Below are 27,778 nucleotides of genomic sequence, written 5' to 3' on the forward strand. Positions count from 1 at the left end.
CTGAGATGCGACAGAGGCGAACTATTCAGCCAAACTAATTCTCACAAGCACTCATTCTAACTTGCAGAATCAAGACCCAGTAGGTGATGAACTAGTTTAACTAAATCGCCACAAACATATGTGATACATTGCATTTTATAAAAATTAGATATATAAGCACGGAATCGTGAAAAAATCATAACCTTAAATCAATAAACTATACAGAACTGCTAAATTCAACATAAATTAAATATTTACTGAAAAAGTTTGTACAACTCTCAAAAAATGATTGAGTCGTGTCAAAAATGCTAACATTTTAACGATATTATTCATGAACAAGGAGAAATCGAGCCGAAATCAAGATTTTTCATGAGTTTTAAATATTACCACTTCGGAACATAAATGAAGCGAACAACAAATTGTTAAAACTTGTTTGTTTAATAATCAAGTGTTTATGAAAGTGTGAACGAGTGTTCTATTAATTAATAAAATAACCACGAATAAACTTTTATTGAACCAAGATATGAGTAATTTTTCAAATGCTCGGTTCAGCTATAATATCGAATGGCGGCAACCGATAGCAATTGGGGGCGTGCGGTCGGTTGGGGTCTACAGTGGTTGACAGTGATCGACAGAGGTCGGCGATGGTCAATGGTGATAGAAGTGCTTGACACATTCAGTGTGTCGATAGAAATCAACGATGGTCCACGGCGGTCGGCGACGGTTGTCAGTGGTCGACAACGAAATAAGTGGTGTTAAACCTCAGTTTCTTCTCAAAGTTTCAAGTTCTTTCTCAAGTTTCAAGCTCTCCTCTCCCACTCATAAGAAGGGTGGAACTCTATTTATAGAGTTCTGGATGTAATTAATACAAAAATATGAAGTACTTTGATCGGACGGCTCAGAGGGCTTCCCTCGATCAGATGGCATTTGATAACCATTTGAGTTCTTTAATGAAGTTAAAATTGAGTGAACTTGGACTGTTGGAATCGCCTTATCAAGACGCTCAATTTGACTAAATACTCATCAGAATCAATATTCATTTGACCTTCTGAATGTGTCTAGAGAACTTCAGAAGTACTTTAATGGCTTGATTTTGTTTGGATTAGACCAATTTTGGTAACATTGGGTTCTTCTTGTCGAGTATGAGCGGTATGCCACAGTTGGCCGCTCAAATGAGAGTTGGTGAGATTTGGACCTGTCCAGAAGTTGAGCAGATGGAATTTGAACCGGCGCAGAGCTGGACCCACAGGATTTGGACCGGCTGCAAGATTTAGACATCAAAAATATAATAAAATAGCCATCAAATTATACTTCAAAAGAGAACTAATATCTTGAGTTTGTGCATGAAGTTAAATGTGCAAAGAAAGAGTAATCATAAGAATTAAGTTGGTTGTAGATCCACTTGATGATTATGACAAAGGGTATTTGCCGACAAATCTCATACGAATAGAAATAATATAAAACATGCCATGGGGAGGGAGAGATTGATGTTATGCTCTATATAAACTGGCATCGCACGATCAATTTATTACTCAGAGAAAATTATTCAAGAATGAGTAGGTTCAACAAAGAAATCCATTATGGAGATTGAAGGAATCTTTAGGACATGGCTTTTAATTTGTCTTAAGAGATGCACTTGATAATCCTTGGCTAACAATGATAGAAAGAAACCACTTATTATGCAGCAAAATACAGCAGCAAAATACAAAAAAAAAAAAAATATTTCATGAAATATTAGATGTGGTATGAAAGAGGAGTAAACTAATTAGCAAGATTAGAGTACTTAGGTGGCTCAAATATAATCTAAGCTGAATGGATATTGAGTTGGATATTTCAATTGTTTCGTTCTTATCGAAAATTACGAGTGTGATATTATCTAAATAACACTAGATATTTAACTAATCTGGTTGAAAATAAAGTAAAGAATCACAATTTGTCAAATTTGAGCAGTCGTTCTGCCGAAATAACTAAAGACTAAACATGTGAATAAATAAGATGAGGCAAGAAAATTCAGTAGTAAAAAATAATTAGTTGGCTGATGTTTATGTTTATACCTTTAAATACCACACATAGGTATAAGAGTGTCCTAAACTACTTCTTAGATCTTTCACTATAGATCGCCACACTACAAATATACTGTCCATTTTTTTGTCTAAAAGTTCAACTCATAACAACTTTAATCATGAATTTTTTTTTTTATTAAAATTAAAATTTTTAGAGAGGTTGGCCCCTATAATTAAATGATAACCGATGCGTGCTAGAAAATTTGTGGCAACAGAATAGCAGATTATCGTCTTAGCATGGCACAAATATTCAATACACACTTAGAAAAAAGAAAGCAACTAATAATGACACCAGAAGTTTTTACTTGAAAAATCTGAAAATGGAAAAACCACAAAAACTAACAAAGTTGATGAATTTCATTATAGAAAAAATGATTGCAGTGCAACCGCTTCTCACACAGGCGAGAAATTGTTACTAGATTTTCCATGTTACAACGTCGAATGGCGGCGACCAATAGCGATTGGGGGTGTCCGGTCGGTCGGGGTCGAAGGTGGTTGAAGACGATTGAAGACGATAAGTGGTTGTCGACAGAGGTTGATGATGGTTCAAGATGGTCGGCGGTAGTTGGCAATGGTCAACTGCGGTAGGAGTGGAGATAGAATTCAATTTCTTCTCAATGTTTTAAGATATTTCTCAAGTCTCAAGCTCTTCTCTCCCCCTCATAAGAGAGGTGGGACTCTCTTTATAGAGTTCTGGGTATAATTAATGCAGAATATGAATTACTTTGATCGAACGGCTCAGAGGGCTTCCCTCAATCGAATGACATTTGATAAACATTTGAGTGCTTTAATGATATCATAATTGAGTTATCTTGGGCTTGTTGGAATCGTCTTCTCAAGACGTTTGATTTGACTATAGACTCATCAGAATCGACATTCGTTTGACCATCCAAATGTGTCCATAAAACTTTCAAAAGCTGTTTAATTGTTTGATATGCGCTTGATTTGGTTCGGATATGACCAATTTTGATAACATTAGGTTCTTCTTGTCAAACCGGTCAGTTTGAATGTAAGTTTACTGAAATCAGATTTTTTGATGACTTTTTTATCAATGTTTGAATATTTTTTGCTCAAAAACTTATCTCGAGATCTTGACATGTCGCGAGATTGATGCTGAACGATAGAATTTTATATATCCAGCTAAGCAAATGTAGCTTATTTGAATTAGCCCTGCCATAAAAAAAAAGTAAATATATTTATGAACTACTCTTTTTTAAAATTGCTTTTGATGACCCGTTCAGTTAAGTTGCTAGCAGGAGAGCTAGCTTGGTTTAGATAAGCATTTTTCTCCAGGAGAATGGATTGTGTTTTTTTTTTTTTGGATCTTCTATTAATCTTATTCGATTAGGCCACAGATCCAAAATCTATTGGAATAGAACTGTCGATTTCTTGTTGAAATGCCGTGTGTAGTGCCTCTCATGTCTGCAAGCATTCCGAGATTGCCACATACCGAAATATAGAAGCATTATAAGACAGCTGGGATTAAGAAAATATTATATAAATCATTTACAAATTAATCATCTATATGAATTTTTTAAATAATAGAATCAATATATTTATAAATGTCATGTTCAAACCATTGAGAACCTGTTGAAAATGAATAAATATGGAGTGAGAATTCGAAAAATGGATGGAAGTCAGTAATTGATTTGTAAATACTAAATCTCGGGTGGTGTGCAAGTAATTGATCCAAAAAAAATACAATATCAATGAAAAAAAGATATTTTTAAAAATTTCGAACAAATTTTAATTAGTTATTAAAACTTAATCAAGTTTTTATATAAACATTTCCTTTTAAAATGATTGCTTTTTGTACCACCCAACGACAAAAGGCTCTTTGCTCTTTATACCCTCCCGGCTAGCGCTGTCAAAACAGCTCGTAGTTCGAGAACAGCTCGTGTTCGGCTCGTTAAGAAGCTCGTGCTCGGCTCGTTCGCTAAGTTAACGAGCCAATTGTTCGTATTATTCGTGTTCGGCTCGTTTTAACTTGAAATACTACCAATATATAATTATTTATATAAAAATTATATATATATATATTTATATATATATATATATATCTGATGAGTAGTATTTATAAAAAAATTTAATTGGCTACAAGGCTACAAAGATTTATAATCAATTAAAAATAGTAATTAAGAAAATAGAATAAATATTATTAAATTAGATTCAAATGATGTTTTAAATCTTGCCCTAATTCTTAACATCTTATGACTATGTGATTAAGGTTGTCAACATGATTATTTGTTCATGAACAGCTCGTATTCGGCTCTCTAAGCAAATGAGTCCAACACAAATTCAATTTTTGAGCTCAAAATATAACGAGCTGGTCACCAGCAAGCCTCTGCACCCCTGCTCCCGGTTCCCTCTCTTCTATTTCTCGGAAGCTGCCCAATGGCTTCTTTGCAACAAAAGAAGGAAAGAGAGAGAGAGAGAGAGCGGCAGGCAGAAAGGGTCCGCGTTTCGCGTGAAAGCTTACTAGAGATGTAAAAGTCGCTCCTTTCCTCCTTTTTAATTTTAAATGAGTTTTTTCGATTTAAAAAAAGGTGCTTTTTCGACGAGGATTAGGGAAATATAGGGTTTTGATTGCCGGAAAGGTGGAAAAAGAGCCGATCAGCATGGAGAGAAGGAGGATATGGTGGAGCTCCTTGCTAGTGCTGTTGCTTGTTTTCTCCTGCGAGATACTCGCACTTTGCGATTCTCTTGAAGAAGAAGGTATGATTTTTTTTTTTTATAATTATAACTTTTTGGATTTGTGGTTTGGGATTTGGTTATGATTTTACGGTTTTGATTTCTGATGCAGGCAGGGCTTTGTTGAGATTCAGAGAAGAGGTGGAGTTTGATCCTTTTGGAGCTCTTTCCAACTGGGGAAGACCGGGTGTTGATCACTGTTTCTGGTTTGGTGTGGATTGCTCTGAAGATGGGAGAGTTCTATCTCTGTGAGTAATTTTAATTCATCTGATCCGTATTCTGATATTTAGTTTTATATGAATCGAAATAAATCTTTTTTCCGACGCATAGTAATGAAATTGAGGTTAATGATGATGATGAGATATTCATCACATTGAGAATTTGATGATTGTTTTTTAGAAGGTGCAATTTTGGCGTGAAATGAATGCAATAAGAATGAACTTGTAAGCTTTGACGTGTATTTTTTTCTGCTGATAATTTCCATTCTAGAGGTCCAAAATTTTGAATGTTTGACGCGGTCTCTTTGGAAAATTATGAGGATTTCATAAGAGAAATGTTCTGTGATGACTTTTTTTTTGGTGGTGTAGACTCCAGCATAAACTAGAAACTCTTGAGTTTGGTCTGTGGTGAAGATAATTGAATAAGCAGGGAGGATTGTTGTAATATTTTAATCCTGTTATGAATGAAAAATCACTTAAGCACGCTTTTTGTACCGCTTTGGCTAAAATCAGTTAAAAGATTTAAAATTTCTGTTAACATGTTTCTTCTTTGGATAATAATTTATGGTTTCTTTTCCTTCTGTTGCAGAATTTTGAGAGATCTTTGTCTTCAAGGAAGACTCACATCAGAGATCAGAAAACTCGTTAATTTAAAGTCACTGTAAGCATTCCTTAATGTATAAATGATATTCTCGTGTTCGTAAGCTAGTATTCATTTTTTTTTTTTTTTTTATTTTTGATTAATCAGCATTCTGCACAACAATTTATTTTCTGGGACTATACCTGAAGCAATTACTGAATTGAGTGAGCTGGAGGTGTTGGACTTGGGGCAAAATAATTTCAGCAGACTTTTACCGCGTGTGCTTCTCAGAGTTAGTTCCCTAAAAGTACTGTAAGTAGAGACTATGGCATTTTATTGTTTTCCCCATGATTATTTCTTCTAATACTAGCATTTTATGTAATTTTATGCATATTTTGTTTCAGTGTTCTTGGAAACAATATGTTCACCATCCCAAAAGAACTAAAAGAACTCGATATACTTTCTGAGTTTCAAGTTGATGAAGATATGTTATGTTCAAGTCGGGGATCTCTTAGGAGGTATGGAAGCATGCATTCCGCCATGTCAATATACAGAAATATATTATACTTATAAGTCTATTCATGTAGTTTTTACATATATAATGTTATTATAATATGTTATGTAAATTTAATTGATTCACTCAGTTTCATATTTACTGTTTAATAATTGCATTCATGATTTTTTCTCAGAGTTTTCTGTCCCAGGTTTATATTTTTTTACTTATTGTAGTTATATTGCCCTCCCTTGAACTTCAGTATCATCTAAAATGCTATCTGAAACAACCTTGATAATTCCAGTGTGCTGCTATACAAAGTTTAATTAGCAAATTGAAATCATGATATTTTATCCTTGTATATATCAAACTTTAGGTTTACATATGTAAATAATACATAAGATTGTGCGGTATGTATCTAAATTTCCCTATTTTATAATATTTAACAGATGTAACGGCGGCTTGTTTTGCGGTGTTTCAATTTCATTATTTTAGTAAAGAAGAACTTTTTGTAGATAATAATTTCCGTCGACCCATGAAATCTTTTCTAAAAAACTGCTTCACTTCTATTAATTGGAACTTCATGTAAAAGAAATAGCAAAAGAACATAGATTTGTTAATTTTTGTTCATCTTAGCTTCATTAGGGACCCTTAACTCTAAATTCTCTCAAAATGTTTTCACTTGTTTTGAATACCATTAAGTTATAAATTTAGAAAAATAAATGGCAATAATGGTTGCTATAAAAAGAGAGAATAACCTGGGGATCCGATCTATGTCAGGAACTTCAAAAGCGCTGCTATAAGAAGACTTCTGCAAGAAAACATTACACACAGAAGCAAACACCCTTTACATGAAAGGCGGCGTCATGCCAGAGATGCGGAAATTGCTCCATCACCATCTCCGATTCATTCTCCATCTCCATCTCCACTTCCATTTCAATCTCCATCTCAATCTCCATCTCCATCACCAAATTATTCTCCATCACCTTCTCCTACAATTTCACTACTGAGATCTCAATCTCCATTATTATCTCCTGCTGTTCAATCTCATTCACCTATTGTTTCACCATCTCCACCTCCATCACTGGACAAACCCCAATCATCATCAGCTCCTGCACCAACCCAATCTGTTCATACATCAACAAAGAATTATAATTCTGAATCAGTACCAGCAAAATCTGCTGAGAAACAGAAGAAGACACGCTGGGAGATCTATGCATCAGTTGGAGCTGGAGTATTTTTACTTTCTGCTTCATTTTTAATATACTATCTATGCTCCCGGAAAGCCAAAGTTGGTTCTGTGATGCCTTGGAAAACAGGTTTAAGTGGCCAGTTGCAGAAAGCATTAGTTACAGGTTTGTTTTAGTATCAGTATTCAGGACATGCTAATCAATTTCCACATCCATGTCTCATGTGAAGTTTCAATGGCAGGTGTGCCATCCCTTAATCGATCAGAACTCGAAACAGCTTGTGAGGATTTCAGCAACATCATTGATACTTTAACTGGTTGCTCATTTTACAAAGGGACACTATCAAGTGGAGTTGAAATAGCTGTTACTTCAAGCTTGATCAAATCAGCAAAAGATTGGTCCGATCAATCTGAGGTTCTGTTCAGGGAAAAGGTATGTTAAAATTGATATAAATATATGTTTCATATTTGAAGTTTGCTTTTCAACCGTTAAGGTTTTGATTTCAGATCTCAGTCCTGTCCAGAGTGAACCACAAGAACTTTATGAATCTTATTGGATATTGCAAGGAAGAAGAACCTTTCACTCGAATGTTGGTTTTCGAATATTCTCCAAATGGGACACTTTTTGAGCATTTACATAGTAAGCACCTCTCTTCTTTTTCGGCTCTATAATTACTTTGTCATTAATTTGTTGGAAGATTTACATAGATACCACTCAGTTTTTGTGTATTTACATATCTAACACGTAAACTTCAATTGGTACATACATATATTTATACGGCCTTACCTGATGCATCAAAATGTGTATTTCACTTTTAAAAGTTAAAATAGTGGCACTTTTGATGTGTTATGAAAGATTTGAGTGGTATGAATGTGAAAAAAGCAAAGTCTGTGTTAGATTTGTAAATATATTAAGAATTGGGTTGTACATTTGTAAATGCCCCTAAACATTGTCTTATTGAAATCAAACAGTAAAAGAAGCTGAACCTCTAGACTGGACCGCTCGATTACGCGTCGCTATGGGAATTGCATATTGCCTCGAGCACATGCACAAGCTCAACCCTCCTATGATTCTCAGAAACCTGAACTCCTCCACCGTTTACTTAACAGAAGACCAAGCCGCAAAAATTTCAGATCTTTCATTCTGGAACGACGAAAATGAAACTGGTTTATCTTACGAAGTTCTGGATAACTTCGAGCCACCATTATCAAATCAGGAAGATATTGTCTACAAGTTTGGCATACTGCTATTGGAGCTCATATCTGGAAGACTTCCATTTTCAAAAGATGATGGCCTGCTTGTGCTGTGGGCTTCATCATACTTAACTGGAAAGAGACCACTTAACGGCATAGTTGATCCTACTCTGCAATTAGTGAGAGAAGCAGATATAATTGCGTTCTGTGATGTCATTCGGCTTTGTATAAATCATGTGCCAAAGGAGAGGCCAACAATGGCGGATGTAGTTGCGCGGTTGAGGGTGATGACTTCAATGACACCAGAGGCCGTGTCTCCGAAACTATCTCCTCTGTGGTGGGCTGAGCTTGAGATCATTTCGAGTTAGTCTGCTTGATTTGAAGCAACTGAAATTGTGAATAGAAAAATGTGTTCTTTTGTTTTGATTTGTTAACGCATGAATTATTTTGATTATTTCTTTTTGTATTTCAATTCATTTGATTTGTGGGAATGAATGGAGATTGTACAGAGAAAGTGGTGTGCAGGCTCATTGCAGTATCATCATTCATTTACTGCTCTGTTTTTGCAGAATGTTGAGGATGGGATTATTGTTTTTTTTTGTTTTTGGAGAGGTGATTGAATGGTTTGTGCAATGGAGGAGATTTCATTAATGGTTTTGGTTGAAATATTATTTCAAACTATTTGTATCTATTTTTCATTAATTTATCTCCAGACTTCCATCAACTACTCTTATTGTCTACATACTGTCATCATTTTTTGTAATTTTATCACCTCCTTACAATTTTAATTTCAATTCGTAATGAGTCAACGTGTTGCAGTTTATATCATTGAAAGTAGAAAGTCGCCTTCAAGTATCAATATATTTAAAATAAAAATGGCCTGCCAATCGAAAGCGATTGATTGGTTGGAAGTTGAAACGTCGCCAATGATTGGTGCCTTCGAATCAAACATAGGGAATTGAGTTTGTGAGAAAAAATATTGTACAGAATTAATGAATTACTTTGGGTTCAAATTCATTCATGTAAAATTAATTTTGCTTTTCATTTGTATGTGGGTTCAGGCCTTCCAAGGGTGTGAGTCAAGCTGGTTCGTGAGCCAGCTCGAGCTTGGCTCGATAAGTGGCTTCTGAATTGAACTGAATGAGCTAACAAGTCAGTTAAAATTAGTCCTAATTTAACTCGTTAGCTTGTAAGTCGGCTTTATATATATATATATCGAGTGATTTCTTATTATATGTTTCTTAGTTACTAATTTTATTAGTCATTTTATTATAAAACAACCTTAATTTATATATAGACAACGACTTAGCTTGAATACTTGCCAGAAAGAATAGTATTATAGGTGGTTAGTATTGGATGTTAGATGTGATTCAAGGGTTTAAGTATTGTATAAGCAAATACAAAGATTTAAAGATGTTAGAAGTAACTTAAATATTTAACTTTTTTCTTAAATGAAATTTTTTTTTTTTTTTTTTTTTTTTTTTTGTTGAAGAAAATTCTCTCTTTATTTCCTAACATGTGGGAAAACGATTTCCTTTGTCATTATTGTCAGCTTTCTTGGTTTTTTTTGAGCGTGTCATTGGCATATTAAAACTTACTCAAACAAGATATGTCAGAGTCCTCAATCACGTGAGTCTTCTCAATAGGTATCTTTGTCAAAACTACATCTATAACATAAAAACTCTTAAAACTCAAAACAACTAATAGATTGCTTAAGAATTGATAACATCAATTAAGGATCTCTCATCTTAAGAGTGATTGAAACATTTATTAAACTCATAGAATCATGATGAATTGTGCCACTACAGAACTTTGCTGATTTATGGTGGCCTCAACTGGTCGAAAATAATGGCATTTCCGTCAGTTCCTAAAAAAAGTGAGTATCCAACGGTTAAAGGGTTGCCAGTTTTATGATAGTCAGAAAGTCAATTTCTGACAGCTTTTCAATGCGTTGTTTTTATGACATTCTAACGGTCTATTACCGGTCGTTATGATTTTTGACGGAGACGTACGCTTCGATTCATCCCTTATGAGAAACTGATGGATACTCATCAGTTTGTCGTTAGTTGAAAATTCGACGAGCATTTTTGGATTTTGATAGCACATTGGAAAATAGTCGGTTGGTCATTGAAAAATTGTATCTGAAAAAAAAAAAAAAAAACCTCCTTCATTTTATTTGAATTTTCACATTTAAAATTGCATCACAAAAATATATGAAATATACAACACACAATCTAAATTATCTATCCACATAGATAGCAAACTAGAACGATAGGAAGACACTCACAAATTAAAAATAAATGCAATCATAATGTATTAAATAAAGGAAAATAAAATAATATGTATGTAACCAATATATTGCTAGTACTTATATTTCTAAGAAATAGAAACAATCATAATTATCATCAATCTCTTCAACCTCGTCCTCCTTCGCCTCCACCTCCATAGGATGCTTCCCTCCTGACATGCCTCACTCCGCACTGCCTCCAAATCAATCTTCATTCTTGACTCCATCTAAGCGAGTTGAGGGACTACTCTAGTCTTTATATCTGAAGTGATTGTCGAAACCTGCTCATGAACTTCTTCGTCCTTGTTAGATGTTGAGTTCTGCTCAAAAAAATGCATGATGTGCGTCTTACGCATGTCGTTGTGACCCCGAGCCATAAATCCTTCCTTTCTTCTTACCCCAATAATTTATCTTCAAAGCTTATTGTCTAACTAGTCACTACCATAGATAGGAATTCCTCCTAAATGCTGGCTCTAAACCTATTTCAATCTCTAGTGTTCGTCCTACAAAAAAAAATGCGAAGAATAGTTAGAGATAAAAATAAATTTGTAAAATAATTAAAATGATAAACAAATTACTATTAGTCGTTTAGATGTGATGTCTGAGATCTAGTGTTAGTCCACTGATGATATGACTAATGTTGATGGGTACAAGAAAGTAGCATAGTGACAATGGGCTCTCATCATATCTATAGTGTCTGTTAAGGTAAGAAAAAATATTTTTAAATAATTATTTGCCACTAAGTTTAACACAAAAAATAACGCTTACTATCATCCTCTAATACACTATATGTGGGAGAGCCTCTCTAGTGTGCAAGCGCCCATACCCTCATAATCAGAGGCTTAGTTCTATTTCACCTGATGACTCTTGTTGACATAGTTAAGATTATCCCAGGCATTACGTAATTGGTTGCACATGCCCTTCTCGAGCTACAGAAGGCATTGACCCATATTGCGTGCCTCAGTAAACATTTCACACACACCTCCTAATATGTGCATGATGCTCAGGCTACCACAAGAACTACTTCTACATAATGAATAACAATATGCTAGATGGTTACATTTGTATAAATTGAGATTACTGTTTAAGATTTATCTCAAAATCTCTAAACCACTTATGTCGTACTTCAATCAAAACCTCCATCCAAAATAACTACGAAGCATCAAACTTGCTTTGAATCATGTCCTTGATAGCATGAGCAGAATATGTTGGTTGATAAAATTAGAAAATAACATTTTATTTATTTAATAAATAAAAATATACAATATAAATTTTTTTTTTTTGTAATCTAATAGTACTTACATAATTCCAATGAGGTCTAGGTCAAATATGTGTCATCTGCTGCCTGGTGCATTTTGATCTGTAGAAGTAGGACATGCATCTTCATGGAATGTAGGCGATGGTGGTGGTATGGTAGGAGGAGACCGGATGTGGTTCGGTGGTGATGGCGTCGGGTTGAAGGCATGTGCAGAGGGAGCAGACGAAATAAAAGTTGTGGCATTCATTGAGATAGTAGTGCTTGTCTATATTCTACATCATCATGAAGCTATACTATTCTTTCTACTAAAACTATGAAGGAATGCCCCGCAAGGAGGGACTTCATCACTACCTCCCGAAGCCATGTGCACTAAGAAAAAAGAATTAATTAGTGTAGATCACAAAAATTAAGATACCTGAAGAAATAAAAATATTAAATAGAAGTACAAACAAAATGTAAAGTGTAATTTATAAACAATCACAACTTAAAACAAAAGTAAGAATAAAAAATAAAAGTAAAATCAAAACGTAAAGAGCAATTTATAAATTATCTAATAGAAAACATAAGTAATAACAGTGAATAAAAGTATGATCAAAATATAAAGTGCAATCTATAAATCATCATTATTTAAAACATAAATAATAATTGTAAATAAAAGTACGATCAAATATCAAGTACAATCCACTAACTATCACTACTGAAAATAAAGTTTTAAACAATAAATAGAAGAGGAAATTGTAAATAGAAGATTAAATAGTAAATAGAAAAATTGTTAATAAAAGAAGTTAAATAATGTACACATCTTATTTTGCATTATTAGATGTGTGACTAAAGGATGAACTTAGAATTCTTCATATAAACTATCACCAGATTTTTACTCATTAAGAGTAATTTTTTCACTTGCACCACAGACATCCTTTAAAATTTTCCCTTCATGAATGGAATCAACTGGAATGAAAAAAATCTAACATTTCTCTTTCATGATGAGTGGGTTCAATATTATTTTGAATATCTATTGTAGCTCTGAATTTACTCTTGATGGAAACAACCCAATCTATTTTATCTCTTACTCAATGGGGATATCAAAAATAATATGCCTCACTGGCTTGTTTTACTAGAATGAAAGAATTAATTTTAGTATATAATCTATTTATTTTAATTTCAACGATATTATACGACTTATTTACTCTTGTTTCATAATTAGGAACATGATCAAACCAATTACAATTGAACAATAATACATTTCTCTCAATAGAGCTATTATATTGTAATTGGATTACTCTTTGAGAATTTCATAATAACCTATGTTGTCATCAAATTTATTATTCATTTTAACATAAACATTAGAGTTATTAGTATTTTTGTTTCCTTCGGACTAATAACTTGTATGAAATCTACAGTCATTTGCATCATAAATTAGTTATGATTTCATGATGCGTAGGGGACCCCAAGCAATATCTATCAAGTATAGATTCATAACCCCATTATTCTGATCATGAATTTATGAAGTTCATAAATAATCTTGTTTTTATTATTTGCTTCATTATATGTAGGAATTGATTCCCCATCCCACGAAAGCCCTCTCTCAAATAGCCTCTAACCTAGCTCTAGACCAACACCTGAATTCCACCTTGATCGAAATCATATCTAGACAATTCACCAGAGCACAAGGCTTCATATGGAGGTTCGTTCGTTGCCGGTGGTGGGAACCTCCCACAACCATTTGATTGAGGCCTCCCCTCTCGAACAAATGTATTGAGCTCCAACCCTAGCCTGAGCTTATTTTGATTCTCCATTGGCTTGATTTCATACTTGATTAAGATTAACCATATAGATATGTTCATCTCGAGTAGATGAAGGTTTAGAAATAAACCCCATACAATTTGGTTGAGTCTAGGTGAAGATCCTAAGGTTTTAGTGTGAACGACTTACGGGTTAGGTCACTTGGGGACGATAATGGAGAGTCATCCGATCGGGCATTTATTTCATCAACGGAGGAGATCAGGCCCAACCAACTCTCGGTGCGAAAAGGCGGGCTGACGAGGCTGTTATGTGGCTGGCGGAGTCAAATGGTGGAGCGCCGCTTAGAGACTTCGGAGCGGACATGCCTAAACTTCAAAAATTCATATCTTTCTCTATAAAAATCATAAAATAAAAGAAAAATATCCACTTGCTCAGTGAATAGAGGAGAATAATGTAAATTAAAAATAAAAATTACTTTCTTATTCCCTGATTTTTAATGAATTAAATACCCTCTAGAGTATTTTAATTCATTATGATTGAAAATTGCTCACAATGGCTTGAAATTTTGAGGGTTTATTCCTTATGACAGAGGCTAAATCCTTTGATTATTCCAAGCCAGAGGTCATCTCTATGCTCTAGCCCTAATTTTCAAGCTACGGTGGTCATTTTGGCTTATTTTAATTATATAATTCAAAATATCTTTTGAAAATTTATGGGAGTAATTTTAGTAGGTTTCCTATGGTTAGAGAATAGGAAAAATATCATGATATATTGAATTATCTTGTAAATTTTTATACTTAATTAAATGTAAATATCTTGTGTTAATTTATGTAAATTATATATTTATCCGAAATTGACAAAGTCAATCCCACATTGTTCATAAAAATCATGTTTATCCACTGTAAAAATTTGAAAATTATTTGATTAAGTTAAAGTATTAAAGTTGATTTTCTAAAGAACCTTATATTTTTGTACAAAAATAATTATATTAAATTAAATACATTTGGGAAAATTATAAAAAATAGTTTTCTGAGTTTCTTGTGATCAGAGACACTTGGGAAAAATAAAAATTATTTTTATAGAAATACTTAATTTTTTAGCTTTATTTTGAATTTAAAAATAATTAAAAATCCCAAAAATATCAAATATTTCAAAATGTGTCTAATGGTTTTCTGATCACTTGGGACTCATTAAAATATTTTTCCTAAGTTTTCCAAAATTAAAATAAATTTTAAAAGCTTGAAAATGAATTTTTATTATTTTCCCATTAAAATAATTATAATAATTTAATTCAAGAAATCATTAAATTTTGGCTATATATTTCTCTGACCTAGGGAAACCTCTAATAATTTTCTCATAAATAAAAACTTTATTTTGGAAAATTAAGTAAATCAATTTATAAAGAATCTTATTTTCTGAGTTTAAATAAATATTTAAATTAAATTGAAATTTGAGAAGTTCATATATTCTCCTCTAATATTGTAATTACATATTGTAATTACTCCTCTAATATTGTAATTACTTCATGGATATGACACTCTAAACCCTCAAAGTCATTTGAGTTGTGTTTAATGAATTATGAGGTGAAGTGCCCCAAGTGCAAAATAGTCATTCTAGATTTTAGTGTCTTAATCAAAATTTAGGATTAACCAAGGTAAAATGGGTAATTTTGATCCTAATAAACATGTTTGATGATTAAAATACAATGGGCTTAAAAGGTAGAAACCCATTCATCACTCTTTCACAACATCAACAAAATCATAATCATCTTAATCTTCATAACTTGGAAGTCAATTAAGATCAAATGATTCTTAAGTGATTGGGATTAAGCTGGAAAGATGATAATTTACTTTTTCTTAAGCCCAAAGTTGAGGATGATTTGACAATTTGATAAGAATATATATCACTTAAATCAAAATCTTGGTAATCACCATTCCACCTATCATAATTATTAAAGGTTTGGTAGTGACCTAGGCTCAATGTCTAAATTCAATTGATCGGATTTGGAAGATAGCAGGATTTGTGATTAACACATTTAAACACTACAAGCCTAACCTTAAGTGTGGGCACCGTAATCTTAAATGACTTAAACTTGGCTTAGGAGCACCCACTTACATAACTCTTAAACGAAACATCAATTAATTAATCGAGTATCCTATCCTCAAGATAATTAAATCATCAGGTTTCACTAAGCAACGAGGTAGTCACACTTCGATCTCAGATGATTAATAGAACAATATGATAAGTTTAAAAATGAACTTGAAAAATTTTCAAGAGATCTTCAAAATGGCTCGGGGACATGCCTCGAGCATTCTGAAATCTATTGGACATTCTAAAGGGCAAATTGGACTTGTCGTATTTTGTTCTAAAATTATCTACTAGGATCTTCTGAGATTCAATAAAGTTATAACTTGGGGTTTGGTATCTAAACCTTCTTCCACTCATGCAATTTAAATTACCTACAAAATTATATACATGTTTTGCGAATACTAACCTTTCAGGCGGTGGAACGAGAAGAATCAACAGGTACATTTTTAAATTAATGTATTTACATTTCTGTACTTCATGTTTCAAGCTTGTGTGTTAAACAACGATGCTACCCTGCATGAGAATTAAAACTATTAGGATAGCCACAAAATCAAAATCAAAACCAAAACTAAAATCAACCAAGATAAATTCACCGCCACAACATTCAAAATATAAGACAACTCAAAATTTAATCACAAATATCACAAAATAACAATTACAACTAAATTAAGGCGTCTATATCGGATGATCGGGAATCCCTCAGAGGAGGTAATCTGTGGTTGCTAATGAGATTTCCCATGGTCTAAATGAAAGTATGAAACTCATTAAGTTGAGTTTAGTAAATTCATTTAGACTAAGCGAATCCGATAGAAAATAATGGTTCCGGAATGAGGGAACCGTAGGATCCTAATCGATGTCGTTGTAATCAACTTTAACATGCCCCATAATATTGAAAGAACCATAACCATAGGAACATCTGATTTGACATTATAACTTGACACATTAAAAAACTTAAACTCGTCATGGCGAGGAGCTTGGAGCTTTCCTGTGGGCAACATTCTATGACAATTATCTATAATAACAAGAGAATCTACAACATCATATGTTCTCTTAGAATTAAACAACAAGTCATAGGACTTCGAGGTGGTTTGTTTATGCAACATAAATCCTCAACTTATCTTTAGCCATTTGTATAACTTTGTTGTACAATATAAGTCCTAACTCGTCTTAGGATTTCGAAGTTGCCGTTCGTCACGACCTAAATCCTCACATCTTTCAGGTTATTTGTGTGATCATTTCACATGAATGTAAGCCCTAAATATATAAAATTTGCAGGATGAAACATTTAAATAATTTCTCCCCAAAATTGAAACCAAACCATATGATAGAATAGGAAGTCACTGAGGTTCTCCTCCAGATCTATGACATCTCATATTTCTTCCTCCTTTGGATTTTATAATAAATGTTCCAAATTTGAGTCCTTCCCCTTTCACCCTTTTTTGTCTGATCTCGTTGAAATTTCATATTCTTTTGACCTCTTTAAAGATAATATTCTCTGATTTTTATCGAGAATTTTCTTAAGTGACTTCGGTTATCTAAGATGTAATTAACTATAGGGGCTTGCCCTTATAGGAAGCTTTTCCGAATCCAACTTAATATAAACCCTATTTAATTCTTCATATTAAATAGTGGAACTTGTCGGCAAATAAAATAGTTTTCGCAGACCAAACGCATGTCATATATTTCTTTGTTTATTTGATCGAGCCTCACCCTCAAGTTTTGTGTTTATCTTTCGGGATAAATTCAGGGTTTGAGGTATAGTGATCTTTCATTTAAACTATGAAAAATATGGGATCAGTTTGATTTTATAATTTTCTAAAACTAAATATATATGTAAATCAAAACGTCCTTCTGAAGCACACATATATATATATATATATATATTTGTGTGTGTGTGTGTGTGTGAATTAAATGCTTTTCCAAAGTGGGTGATGGGATTTTGATCCGGCGACCGACAGCTTCCAAAGAGCAACTCCTCAACCCAAAATAGTGTCGACAAGTAAAACATTAGGTGAAAATATTCTTTCGAGCTTACACAATACTATTAGAATTATTGTTTCTAATTACCACGATGCATCAATTTTTAAACAAGCTAAACATAAATCCTTAAATAATACAGTAATTTTAATAAATTGATCAAGTATTTTTTCACTTGATAAACAATTAAAAGCAGTTAAAAACAAATTTTGCAAAAAATTATGTTATGGCTTTTTATTCCAAATATATTTTGTGCTCCCAAGTCAATATAGTAGCTTAAATTTGAAGCATAGTTACTCGAAAATTTTAATGTGTATCCACTCACAAATTATTTTTTTTGAACCAAAAGTAGGATAATATTTTGTATTTGGTTTAATAAATTTATCAGCAATAGTTTCTTAATTCCTTAACGTCATTATTCTACAAAGATTCTTTAAGTCCATTCTGACATCAATGTTATACTTAGTTTTATCCATTAACATCCATCAAGGCGTCAAAAATATTATCAAAAAAATATTTATGTGCATGCAATCAAGATTATACCTAATCAAATTAGTCATATAGTAAGGTAGATGCCAACAAATGAATTCGTTTATCCAGTTAAGATTAACATAAAAATTATAGAGATGCTATGGAGATAGCTCAAGACAATCAGAAATATTTGAAATTGCACCAACAATCTAAAATAATTCATCCCAGTTAATCTTGGTGATGGTTTTGATTTTCTCAACTCTATTTTTTCCAAATACATTTTTATTTCACCTAAAAGGATAACTAGTAGGTAATAACATATGATGACGGTAAAATTATAATTTTTTTTTTTTATGTTGAGAAATAAACAACTTTAATAAATCTATGCAATATGATCAAGGTAACTTTCCCACGGTGCTTAATCTTGATAATGTTCTATTCGCCATAAAATCTTATTTCCCACATTAAGTTGCTTTCATTTGAATTTTTTTTTCAAAAAAGGTTAATGACACTTCTCTTCTAGAGACTTTATATCTCATCTACCAATAATTGTAAATGTACATCAATTCTATCATTTTAACTATTGGGAAATAGAATAATCACTATCAGAAACATAAAGGGAGTGGTCATAAACATCTCTGGAAGATTATACATAGTAGCTATCACAAGCCAACATTAGTAAGGCTAGACAGTCTAATTGTATAATGGCACACAATTTAAACCTAAAATTATGTGATTCGATAGCAAATTCAGGATACAATTTTTTTTTCTATATTTCTCCATCTTTCATATAACTATTTAAACTAAATTCATCTAATATGTTATGATATCATCTTATATGTAGAGTAGTACGAATAGAAATAAGTAGTCTTTGAAGATTGATAATAACTGGCAAATAAAAGAGATGCTTATATGAAACTTTCTTCTTTCTCTTCATTTATTTTGAGGTATGAATCTTTGAACCTCAAAAAAATTGCATTAAGTCTCTGTTACATCAACCTTATTGAATGAAATGCATTTATTGATAAAAAAATATGTATGCTTTGATTTCAAACCTAATTTGGAGATTAGTTTTTTCACTAAGCATAAGTCCCGTGTTACTAAATTTTTCTATGAATTTGTCTCTTTTAGTATTTCTGTGTCCTGATTAAAACATTCTTAGGGCATATTAAATTATGATGTAATTATAAACATTCTAAGAGCCACAATTAATTTAGAATGGAATGTGTAACCATCTAATAGTGCTCTTTCTGTCGCATTCAATAATTTATAAAATATCAGTGTTTTTTTTTTTGTTTTATGGATCTTCCTCCACTTTGCTTGCATAATGAGATATTGTTTCATCAAAGAACATTTTTTATAAACCTACTTGCATTAAACACATTTGAAGGATCATAACTAGTTGAAAAAGAAAAAATGTCAGGTTCAACCTCACCACATGAAGTTTAAACGAATAATTCCCCAACAATATAAATCATATCTAACTTTGTCAGGCATTAACTATTCTTGAATCTTTTATTTCAAGCATGGCATTAAAACATACCCTCAAATAGGTAAGTCAAAAGCTGAGATAGTGCTTGCATGAAAGACTCAACACTGTTCAAGAACTCCTCAGTCATTTTCTACTACATTCATAATCTTATAGTGTAAACATTCATTTTAGTGACATATAAATTTGATAAATGAATTTAAGCATAGTTAACGTCATGTTGATGTGTGTGAAATCTATACTATTTTGTTGATATTATTCTAGATTTTTTATTTGTAAACTAATTATGCTTTTTCAAATATTTTTCGTGTGTAATTATAGGATACATATATTTAATGATTCATTAAGCTAACACATATAGGTGGCTCAACTCCATGCCATGGACACATATGTCCCACCTAATTAGCACATATGCATCTCCCAACACCCACATTCAAAGCAAGCAGCACCAAGGTGCTACTATGTTTTCACCTATGTGCCTCATACTTCCTCTTATTGCCTTTAAGTGCATGTCATGCATGCTGAGAGCTTGGTGCAAAGGCACTGTAATAATGGCACTGAGGTGCCACACCAAATGCTAGGTGCCTTAATGTAGAGGCATAACTAAGCCACTTACCGGAGTATATACACTGACTCACATGCAAGTTCAACCGTGAGGGAGAAATGCTAGTGTTGCTTTTGGAGAAACCTAACACCACCTTTGAAGACTACATCTAGAGATGTATAGGATGACAAACTCCTTTGTGCCACCTTGATAGAATCTCTGTGTCGACAAGGAAGTACTAGCAGTTTCCTCTTGTGTGGTGATCCATTGACATATATGTGGCAATCTTTGGACATATAGGGGTCAAGAAGGATAACAGGGTTGCTCGCTAGCTGTGTCAAGGGTTCTATCTTATTCGTGAATGTGAGTAAAATTTTATAAAGGAGAGTAGAAGGCTTGCGAGGGTGAGTGTGAGAGTTCTGCCCGGAACTATTCGGGAGGATTGTCCAAAACAAGTGCTCATAAGTAAACTAGAAAAAGGTGTAGAGATAGAAATTGCAAATCAAGTGTAATATTTCCTGATTTTATTTTTAAACTAGTATACTATGTTTACTTTGAGTAATAAAATGTGTTACCTATTGTTTTAAAATATGATTAATCATTAATTCTCTTTTCTACTTTAATTTGGTGAGTAAAAGTTTTAGGGTTTAATTATTTGCATCTGACTGTGTGAAATTTTATTATGGTGAAGTTCTAAACTTTCAAGTTTTATTTGCATTCAACCTAACCAAATGAGTTGTTAAAACCTATTGTGATCTTTGAGTATTGAAAGAATACTTAGTGGAACAACTAGGTTAAACCTCATTAATTTAAGAGAATAGAAATATTGCTCTTAGGTTAGTGCAATCTCGTTAGAAAATACTGAATCCTTAGATTTTCACTTGATTTAAGAAATTAATTTTTTTTTATATCTAAACTTTCTTAATGTCACAGGGAGGGGCTGAGAAAGAGATTTGTTTGTGATTTTCAATATAGATTTGTCATTTTATTAACTCTAGACTCTTAGAATCCAAACCAGGAGAGGTACTCTCACACATTTAAAATACAATTTTTCCTCTTTGAAAAAATTAGGTTTAGATACATTCAAAAGTCACCAACATTTGAACCTTCAGGTTAGACTCAATACGAGTAGGCTAGAATTTATTCAAACTTTGGGAGTTCACTCATTTCTCATGGGATTGATACACAGACTCTATTTCATATACTACTTGGACGACACGTATATTTGTGTCTGTCGTTGGTGTTTCGCAGCACTTGGTCAGTATCACATACTCAATTACGTTTTAGGATTAGTAAATTGAGTTGTATATTATTTGAAAATGAAAAAGCAAACCCTATATAGATGCAACATTGCAAGTATATCAAACACAAAAATTGATCGGTGGGTACCATTTACAAAAGGGCATTAGCTTACATATCACTGAATTCTTGTTTGTCTAAAACATATGAACTTGTATATTTTCAGATAAACCTGATAGCTAAGTGAGTTACATACATACCACACAACTCATAAATATTTACATATGTAACCACAACTTGCATGTTTAAACCTAAAGCTATAAACGATCAACTTTTAATTTGTGTCGAGATCGGCTTGATATCGACCGGTTAAAATAAAAAAGAGCTATCTCAAATTGGGCGACATAAATCCGCTCCAACTCAAAAATCAAAATGACTTGATAGTAATTGACTTACATACAAACCACACAATTGACACTTATTTACATATGTAAGCACAACTTCCATAATTAAACCTAAATAGGGCTATAAAAGATCAAAATTTAAATCTAGCTGGAATCGGCTTGATATCGATTGGCTAGAGTGGAAATGAGTTGTCTCAAATTGAGCAATTCAAATCCTTTCCAGCTCAAAAATCACAACGAGATGGCTCATTTACATTAATCTTGTTTAAATAAATGATATACTACAAAATCATATCACTTGTACAATACAAAATTTAATGAAAAATTTACCACTCAATACTTACACATATACAAATCTAACACCCCAATTTCATTTCTTGTTTACATACTGCCACACAACTCTTCCCATATTTACAATACAAACTTTCTTATTGTCACATCTAAACTCTACTTGTTGAAACCACAACTTACAAAGTCTTCTCACAACTCATTCAAGTAATCACCTATCAATTTAGAGATTTGTGTTAAATCTCCAAGCTCTTGGATAATTATCAACCAATAACATTTGTCCAGTTTGCAATATACTTCACAAAATTTCTTATGTAAAATTTCTTTTATTTATTTTAGGGACTTACATTTTTAAAATATTTACTAAAATCCATAAATATAGTACCAGCTGAGGCCCAACTCACAGTTTGCTAATACATACATATTCATTTTATATATTTTGTCATTGAAATCTAGAAGATTGGAGAGCCTAAATCTTACAACAAATAACAAACAAATAAATAACTATATCATACTCTTCCTACCAACCCACACGTTTCCTCAAGTCCAGATAATGACATCCACGCCCAATCCAGTCTTCAATTTAAAGCTGTCCTTTTGTTAGAGGAAGCCCACTACTTTCTACCAACAATTCCTCAGCATTTCACACATATATAATATCTCCAGTCTCCATTATCCTCCACAACAAAAACAGAACTCAAAACATGGCAATACAAAGCCTCCTCGTCATCCTGTTTCTCCCCCTTCTCTCATCCGCTTATGAAGCATCCAAACATCTCAAAGAATTTACAGTCATAGAAGGCAAGGTATACTGCCAAAGCTGCGAGCACATTGGTTCTTGGTCACTTGAAGGTGCCAAGTCCCTGGCTTCAGCTAAGGTTGGCATTGCTTGCAAGGATTACAAGAAGAGAATTTGGTTCTATAAATCCTTTGAAGCTGATAAGAATGGATATTACTATGCTCCAATTCCAGAAATGGATGGAACAGAAGGTGTTAGGAAGAAGGAGATTAGTGGTTGCAGTATTCATCTGCTGGATTCACCTGACAGTGCTTGTAATTTGCTTACCAACATCAATTTCGGGATTGCTGGTGCTGGAGTTGGGGAGAGGAAGAAGGCGGTGAAGGAGAAGGGATATGAGGTGGTGGTTTATGCCGCTCCACCGTTGGCTTTTAAGCCGGTAAACTGTGTTCCTCTTGGTCATTAGTTAGGGTGGGAAGATGGTTGCTGTGCTGAGTTTGTTGCTGCTGCTTGTTGTTTGTGGTTCTGTGTCAGCGTTTTGATGCATGGTTTCAGTTGATTATTGATTTGTGGTTTTGAGGGATTGAAGATTGATTTCCTTGAGAAATTCCTTATAAGATTTCTGCAGGGAAATTATGGTAAAAGTTTAATATGATATTTTTGCATTTGTAATTTTTTATTTCTATTAAAAAATCAGGCAAATATGAAAATATAACAAGCTTTCTACATTAAAGTAATGAATCATCGTATTTATAATCTCAATATTAATCTTTCATCAATATTTGGACAAATATTTACGTACGGAGTACGCAGTTTTGCATGTGTATTGAGGTTATTCGGGAGGGATTGGAGGTTTATCTCAGTGTCGGAATAACATCAAAAGAAATGAGCGCGGAACCACGAAATGTATTGGTAGGCTATTTGGATAATCTCTCAATAACTTAGTTATTCAAAGGTTATTTGGGGGAGTACGCACGCAGAACTGCATGGGTACTCCATTCGTAAATAGCGCTCCAATATTTGACTTGAATGACGCATGCTTAAAATCTTGCAAATACGAAAATACAAGATCACTAATAACATTTTTAATCTGTTGAAATATCTTGGCCCATAGGTGGTATCTATGCCGTTAAAAAACAAAAAAAAATTGTTTGCCTTCCATGACAACATTACAGTCTGAATCAATACCATCTTACGGACTACAATCTTCAACAAATGTATCACAATTCATACAACCTTCTAAACATCAACATACAACAAATGTTTTTAAAAGAGTTCAAATCAACACATTTTTATATCAGAAATGATATTCACCAACCATACATATAGCCCATCATCTTCGAAGCAGTTTTCAGTATCTGCCATTAAAATGATTCAAAGCATGAGAAAGCCATGGCTCTGATGGCTTCTGCAGCCTAGGAAGACTCCAAGAAGGCTTCCCACCACCTCTCATTCCTTCCGTAAACTCTCTTCCTCTCTCCCTCTCATCATCCCTTCTTCTCAGTCTCAGCCTGCTCGTATCCAGGAATGGCAACCCCCACCCTGGAGATTTAAACGCCTTGCTACTCAAATTATCTTCAACCCTCTCGTTCATCCTCAACGCATCAAGAGAGAATCTCTTGTTTCTCTTACCCGATATCTCATTAGCAGGTCTGTGAGTCTGGCAAAGGACAGGGTTTTTGTGCCCGCAAGGTGTTTGCTTTAATGTCCATGGGAAGAAGGAGTGGAGGCCGCAGGATTTGGAAGGGAGATGAGGGTGGTGGGATTGTTGGGCTGTTATGGCGTTTGAAGATGATGATTTCGTGGCGGTGGCGGCGGTGGCGGCGGCGGCGGCTTGTTTTTGTTGCTGTGATTTGATGAGCTCGCGCTGTAAGCGGTGAGAGAGAGTGGAAGGAGACGATCTGCGGGTTGGGTGTTTTGGGATTGTTGGAGTTGAATGAGTGGCGATGGCGTTGGCGGCTGGGAGGAACCGGTTCATGATGAAGCTGGGTGACCCGTGAACTCCTGTACTTTGGGATGTCAATTATATATATATATATATAATTTGAATAATTAAATTTAAAAAGTTGGTATATTAATTAATTTGATTTTTAAAATTTAGAAAATAAATTTTCTCATTAAAAGATTAATTTGTTTTGAGTTGGGATGAATCCAAATATAAATAATTTTAACCATGAAATTAATTATATTGAAGTTAAATTAAATGTTTTAGGAAAAATATTAAATAATCTTTATTAAATTTAATTTATAATTTTGGTATGCAAAATCAATATTATTCATATTGATTTTTTTTTTTGTCATTCGTTTATTTATAATTGGTGGATTTAATCATTTAATATTTAAAAAAATTAATATATTTAATTTTATATTTGATCCATTTGTAAATTTAAAAATTAAAGCTAATACTAAAAATAAAAAGTCAAAGTATCAATTTTTTATATCTTGATTTAGTTTTATATTAGTTGAGGCTACTTTTTCACATATATATTTTTTAATATAGTTATTATGTTAGACAATATAATTAATTAGTAAATATTTAGAAGTTGAATACAACTAAATTATTTGTATAACACATTTTTTTTCAGTGTCTATTATGAATCATATGACATGCTAATTTCAAGTATATTAAGCATTATTTCTTATATTAATTTGTAGTGAGCGTGCCTTAAAAAATAACTACATTATATATCGTAATGTTATTGTTTTGGAATTTTTACATACATACAACTCAATTTTTAAGTATTTACATATCTATCTTCTAAATCTCAATTTTTACATAAATATCATCTTATCTATATATGAAAAATTGAATTTACTCCTTAAAAGTATAAAATGATGATATTTTTTATGCGACGTGAAAGATTTGGGTGGAGCTAGGACTGTAAAAAAAACTCGTTATTCACGAACAGTTCGTGTTCGGTTCGTCAATGAGTAAATGAGACGAACACGAACAAATTTTTTCCGTTCAGTTAGTTAAATGAACTAAACACAAACAATGATGCGTTCGTTCGTGTTCAAATCGTTATTGTTTGAAATATAAAATAATTTAAAATAATTATATATAAAAAAAATTATGATATTTTAAAACATTAAATTTTATAAATTATAATATATAATAAATTAATTATAATAATATATTAATATACTATATTAATATATATATTATATATTTATATAATATAAGTTATATAATTAATATAATATATTATTTATATATATTAATATTAGGGATTTCAAATTGGCTAGTCGTTCGTGAACAGCTCGTGTCCGGCTCGTTCGTTAAGAAACGAACACTAACAGTGACTTCACGAACAATTTCGAACACGAGCTTATTTCAAATAAACTAAATTTCAAACGAATCAAACATGAATATAAGCTCTGTTCGGTTCGTTTACACTCCTAGGTGGAACAAAGTGTGTGGATGCAAATACTTTGCCCCCTCTGTTTATAGCACCAAAAATAAAAAAAAAATAAATAAATAACATTGAATTTTTCTTAAAAAAGGATGATCTCTAATATTTCCTTAGGGATAATTACATACATGACACTCCAAACAATGCTATTTGCAAAATTTAGCTCCCACTTGCTATTTCTAAATTATCAAACCAATCTATTTGCATGGCAACAAACAAATCAATGAGAATTTGATAAAAATGAAAAAAATATAGTTTGAGACTTATCATGAATTTTAATATTTAAATGAGAATTTGTAAATGAACTAAAGTCGATGCTAAATTTGTAAATAGCAATGTATGGGCTGCCCCCTTTATTTTATTCCACTTAAAGAGCTTATATTTTAAAGCTGTTGACATCGAGCAAATATTACGTGTGAACCGTGATATTAGGGTAATATAGAGATGATATTGCATCCCAATATCACCCAAATATTACCGACTACTCCAATAACACATCAATACCACTCATAAACACCTATCAGTTTTAGGACCAATTTAATTAATACCTCTAAACTCCCTGCAATCCAGCGCGGATGAACAGGGCAACGAAACCTTGTCAACCGTATCACAAACCCAGCGCTCTTCCTCACTGTCCCCATCGCTGCAGCTATCAACATCTCCATCATTCCCATCATCTTCAGTGTCATTGTAATAAACATACGGCACTGGGTTTGCTCTTCGGCCAGGCGGCGGCTTAGGAGGGAAGAAGAAGAAATCCTCCTTCTTTCGACCGCTTCCATCCTTCGGCACGCCGGCCTCTCTCTCCCACAAGAACGGCACCCTCCGGCTCGTGTCGACGGAGCAGAGCTCCGGCGAGCAGTTGCTGTAGGTCTGGTTGGAAGGGCGGCGGGTGGAGATGAGGGGGACATCGAGGTGGATGAGTTCGAGGCTGCTGCTGCGGCGAATTCTGTGTTGAGATTTTGAGTTTGTTGTTGCCATTGTGGTGGGAGAAGACGGGAGATGAAGGGTGGAAGAGATAAGGGAGGGGAAGGCATTGAATGGAATGCAGAAAAGCAATGGTTTTGAGGCGTTCAGGATGGTGGTTGTTAGTGTTTTAAAGGGGTTTAGGTGTTTAAGTGTTTTGTGGGTGGATTCATGTGACTATTCTCGTGATGGTTTTGAAAACGCTTGGTGGAGGTGAACTGAAAGGGCATTGGGTTGAGTTAGGAGAGCTAAGTTATTGAATAACAAAAATATCTACAAATAAGATTAATAATAATAAATCAATTTTATTATTGTTGCAATTTATATTTTTGGATAATATTGGTATCAGAGTCATAATAGGTATGAGGAACTCTTATGTTTGGATGCATTTTTAATGTACATAAAAAATGTGTCGGCATGAATATTAAAGATATTTCACGACAGACATAAGAGTTAATGCGGCAT

General features: G+C 33.1%; 3 protein-coding genes across 3 annotated transcripts; 2 read left to right on the forward strand and 1 right to left on the reverse strand.

Moving 5' to 3' along the window:
- Nucleotides 1-4,405: 4,405 nt before the first annotated feature.
- Nucleotides 4,406-9,078, forward strand: LOC110026568 (inactive receptor-like serine/threonine-protein kinase At2g40270). The gene is made up of 10 exons (XM_020727547.1): nt 4,406-4,528; nt 4,611-4,757; nt 4,846-4,981; nt 5,541-5,612; nt 5,700-5,843; nt 5,936-6,049; nt 6,805-7,379; nt 7,456-7,646; nt 7,721-7,853; nt 8,186-9,078. Exons 2-10 carry the CDS (start codon nt 4,661-4,663, stop codon nt 8,773-8,775), a joined length of 2,052 nt encoding a protein of 683 aa, XP_020583206.1. The 5' UTR covers nt 4,406-4,528; nt 4,611-4,660; the 3' UTR covers nt 8,776-9,078.
- A 13,724-nt stretch (nt 9,079-22,802) lies between these two features.
- Nucleotides 22,803-23,546, forward strand: LOC110026563. The gene has a single exon (XM_020727542.1). It carries the CDS (start codon nt 22,900-22,902, stop codon nt 23,398-23,400), a length of 501 nt encoding a protein of 166 aa, XP_020583201.1. The 5' UTR covers nt 22,803-22,899; the 3' UTR covers nt 23,401-23,546.
- A 595-nt stretch (nt 23,547-24,141) lies between these two features.
- Nucleotides 24,142-27,328, reverse strand: LOC110026558. Its single transcript, XM_020727537.1, has 2 exons — nt 26,896-27,328; nt 24,142-24,938 (listed from the first exon to the last, which is right to left on the reverse strand). Exons 1-2 carry the CDS (start codon nt 27,326-27,328, stop codon nt 24,286-24,288), a joined length of 1,086 nt encoding a protein of 361 aa, XP_020583196.1. The 3' UTR covers nt 24,142-24,285.
- Nucleotides 27,329-27,778: the final 450 nt, after the last annotated feature.

This window comes from Phalaenopsis equestris, unplaced genomic scaffold, assembly GCF_001263595.1.
Source record: "Phalaenopsis equestris unplaced genomic scaffold, ASM126359v1 Scaffold000378, whole genome shotgun sequence".
Lineage (NCBI taxonomy): Eukaryota > Viridiplantae > Streptophyta > Magnoliopsida > Asparagales > Orchidaceae > Phalaenopsis > Phalaenopsis equestris.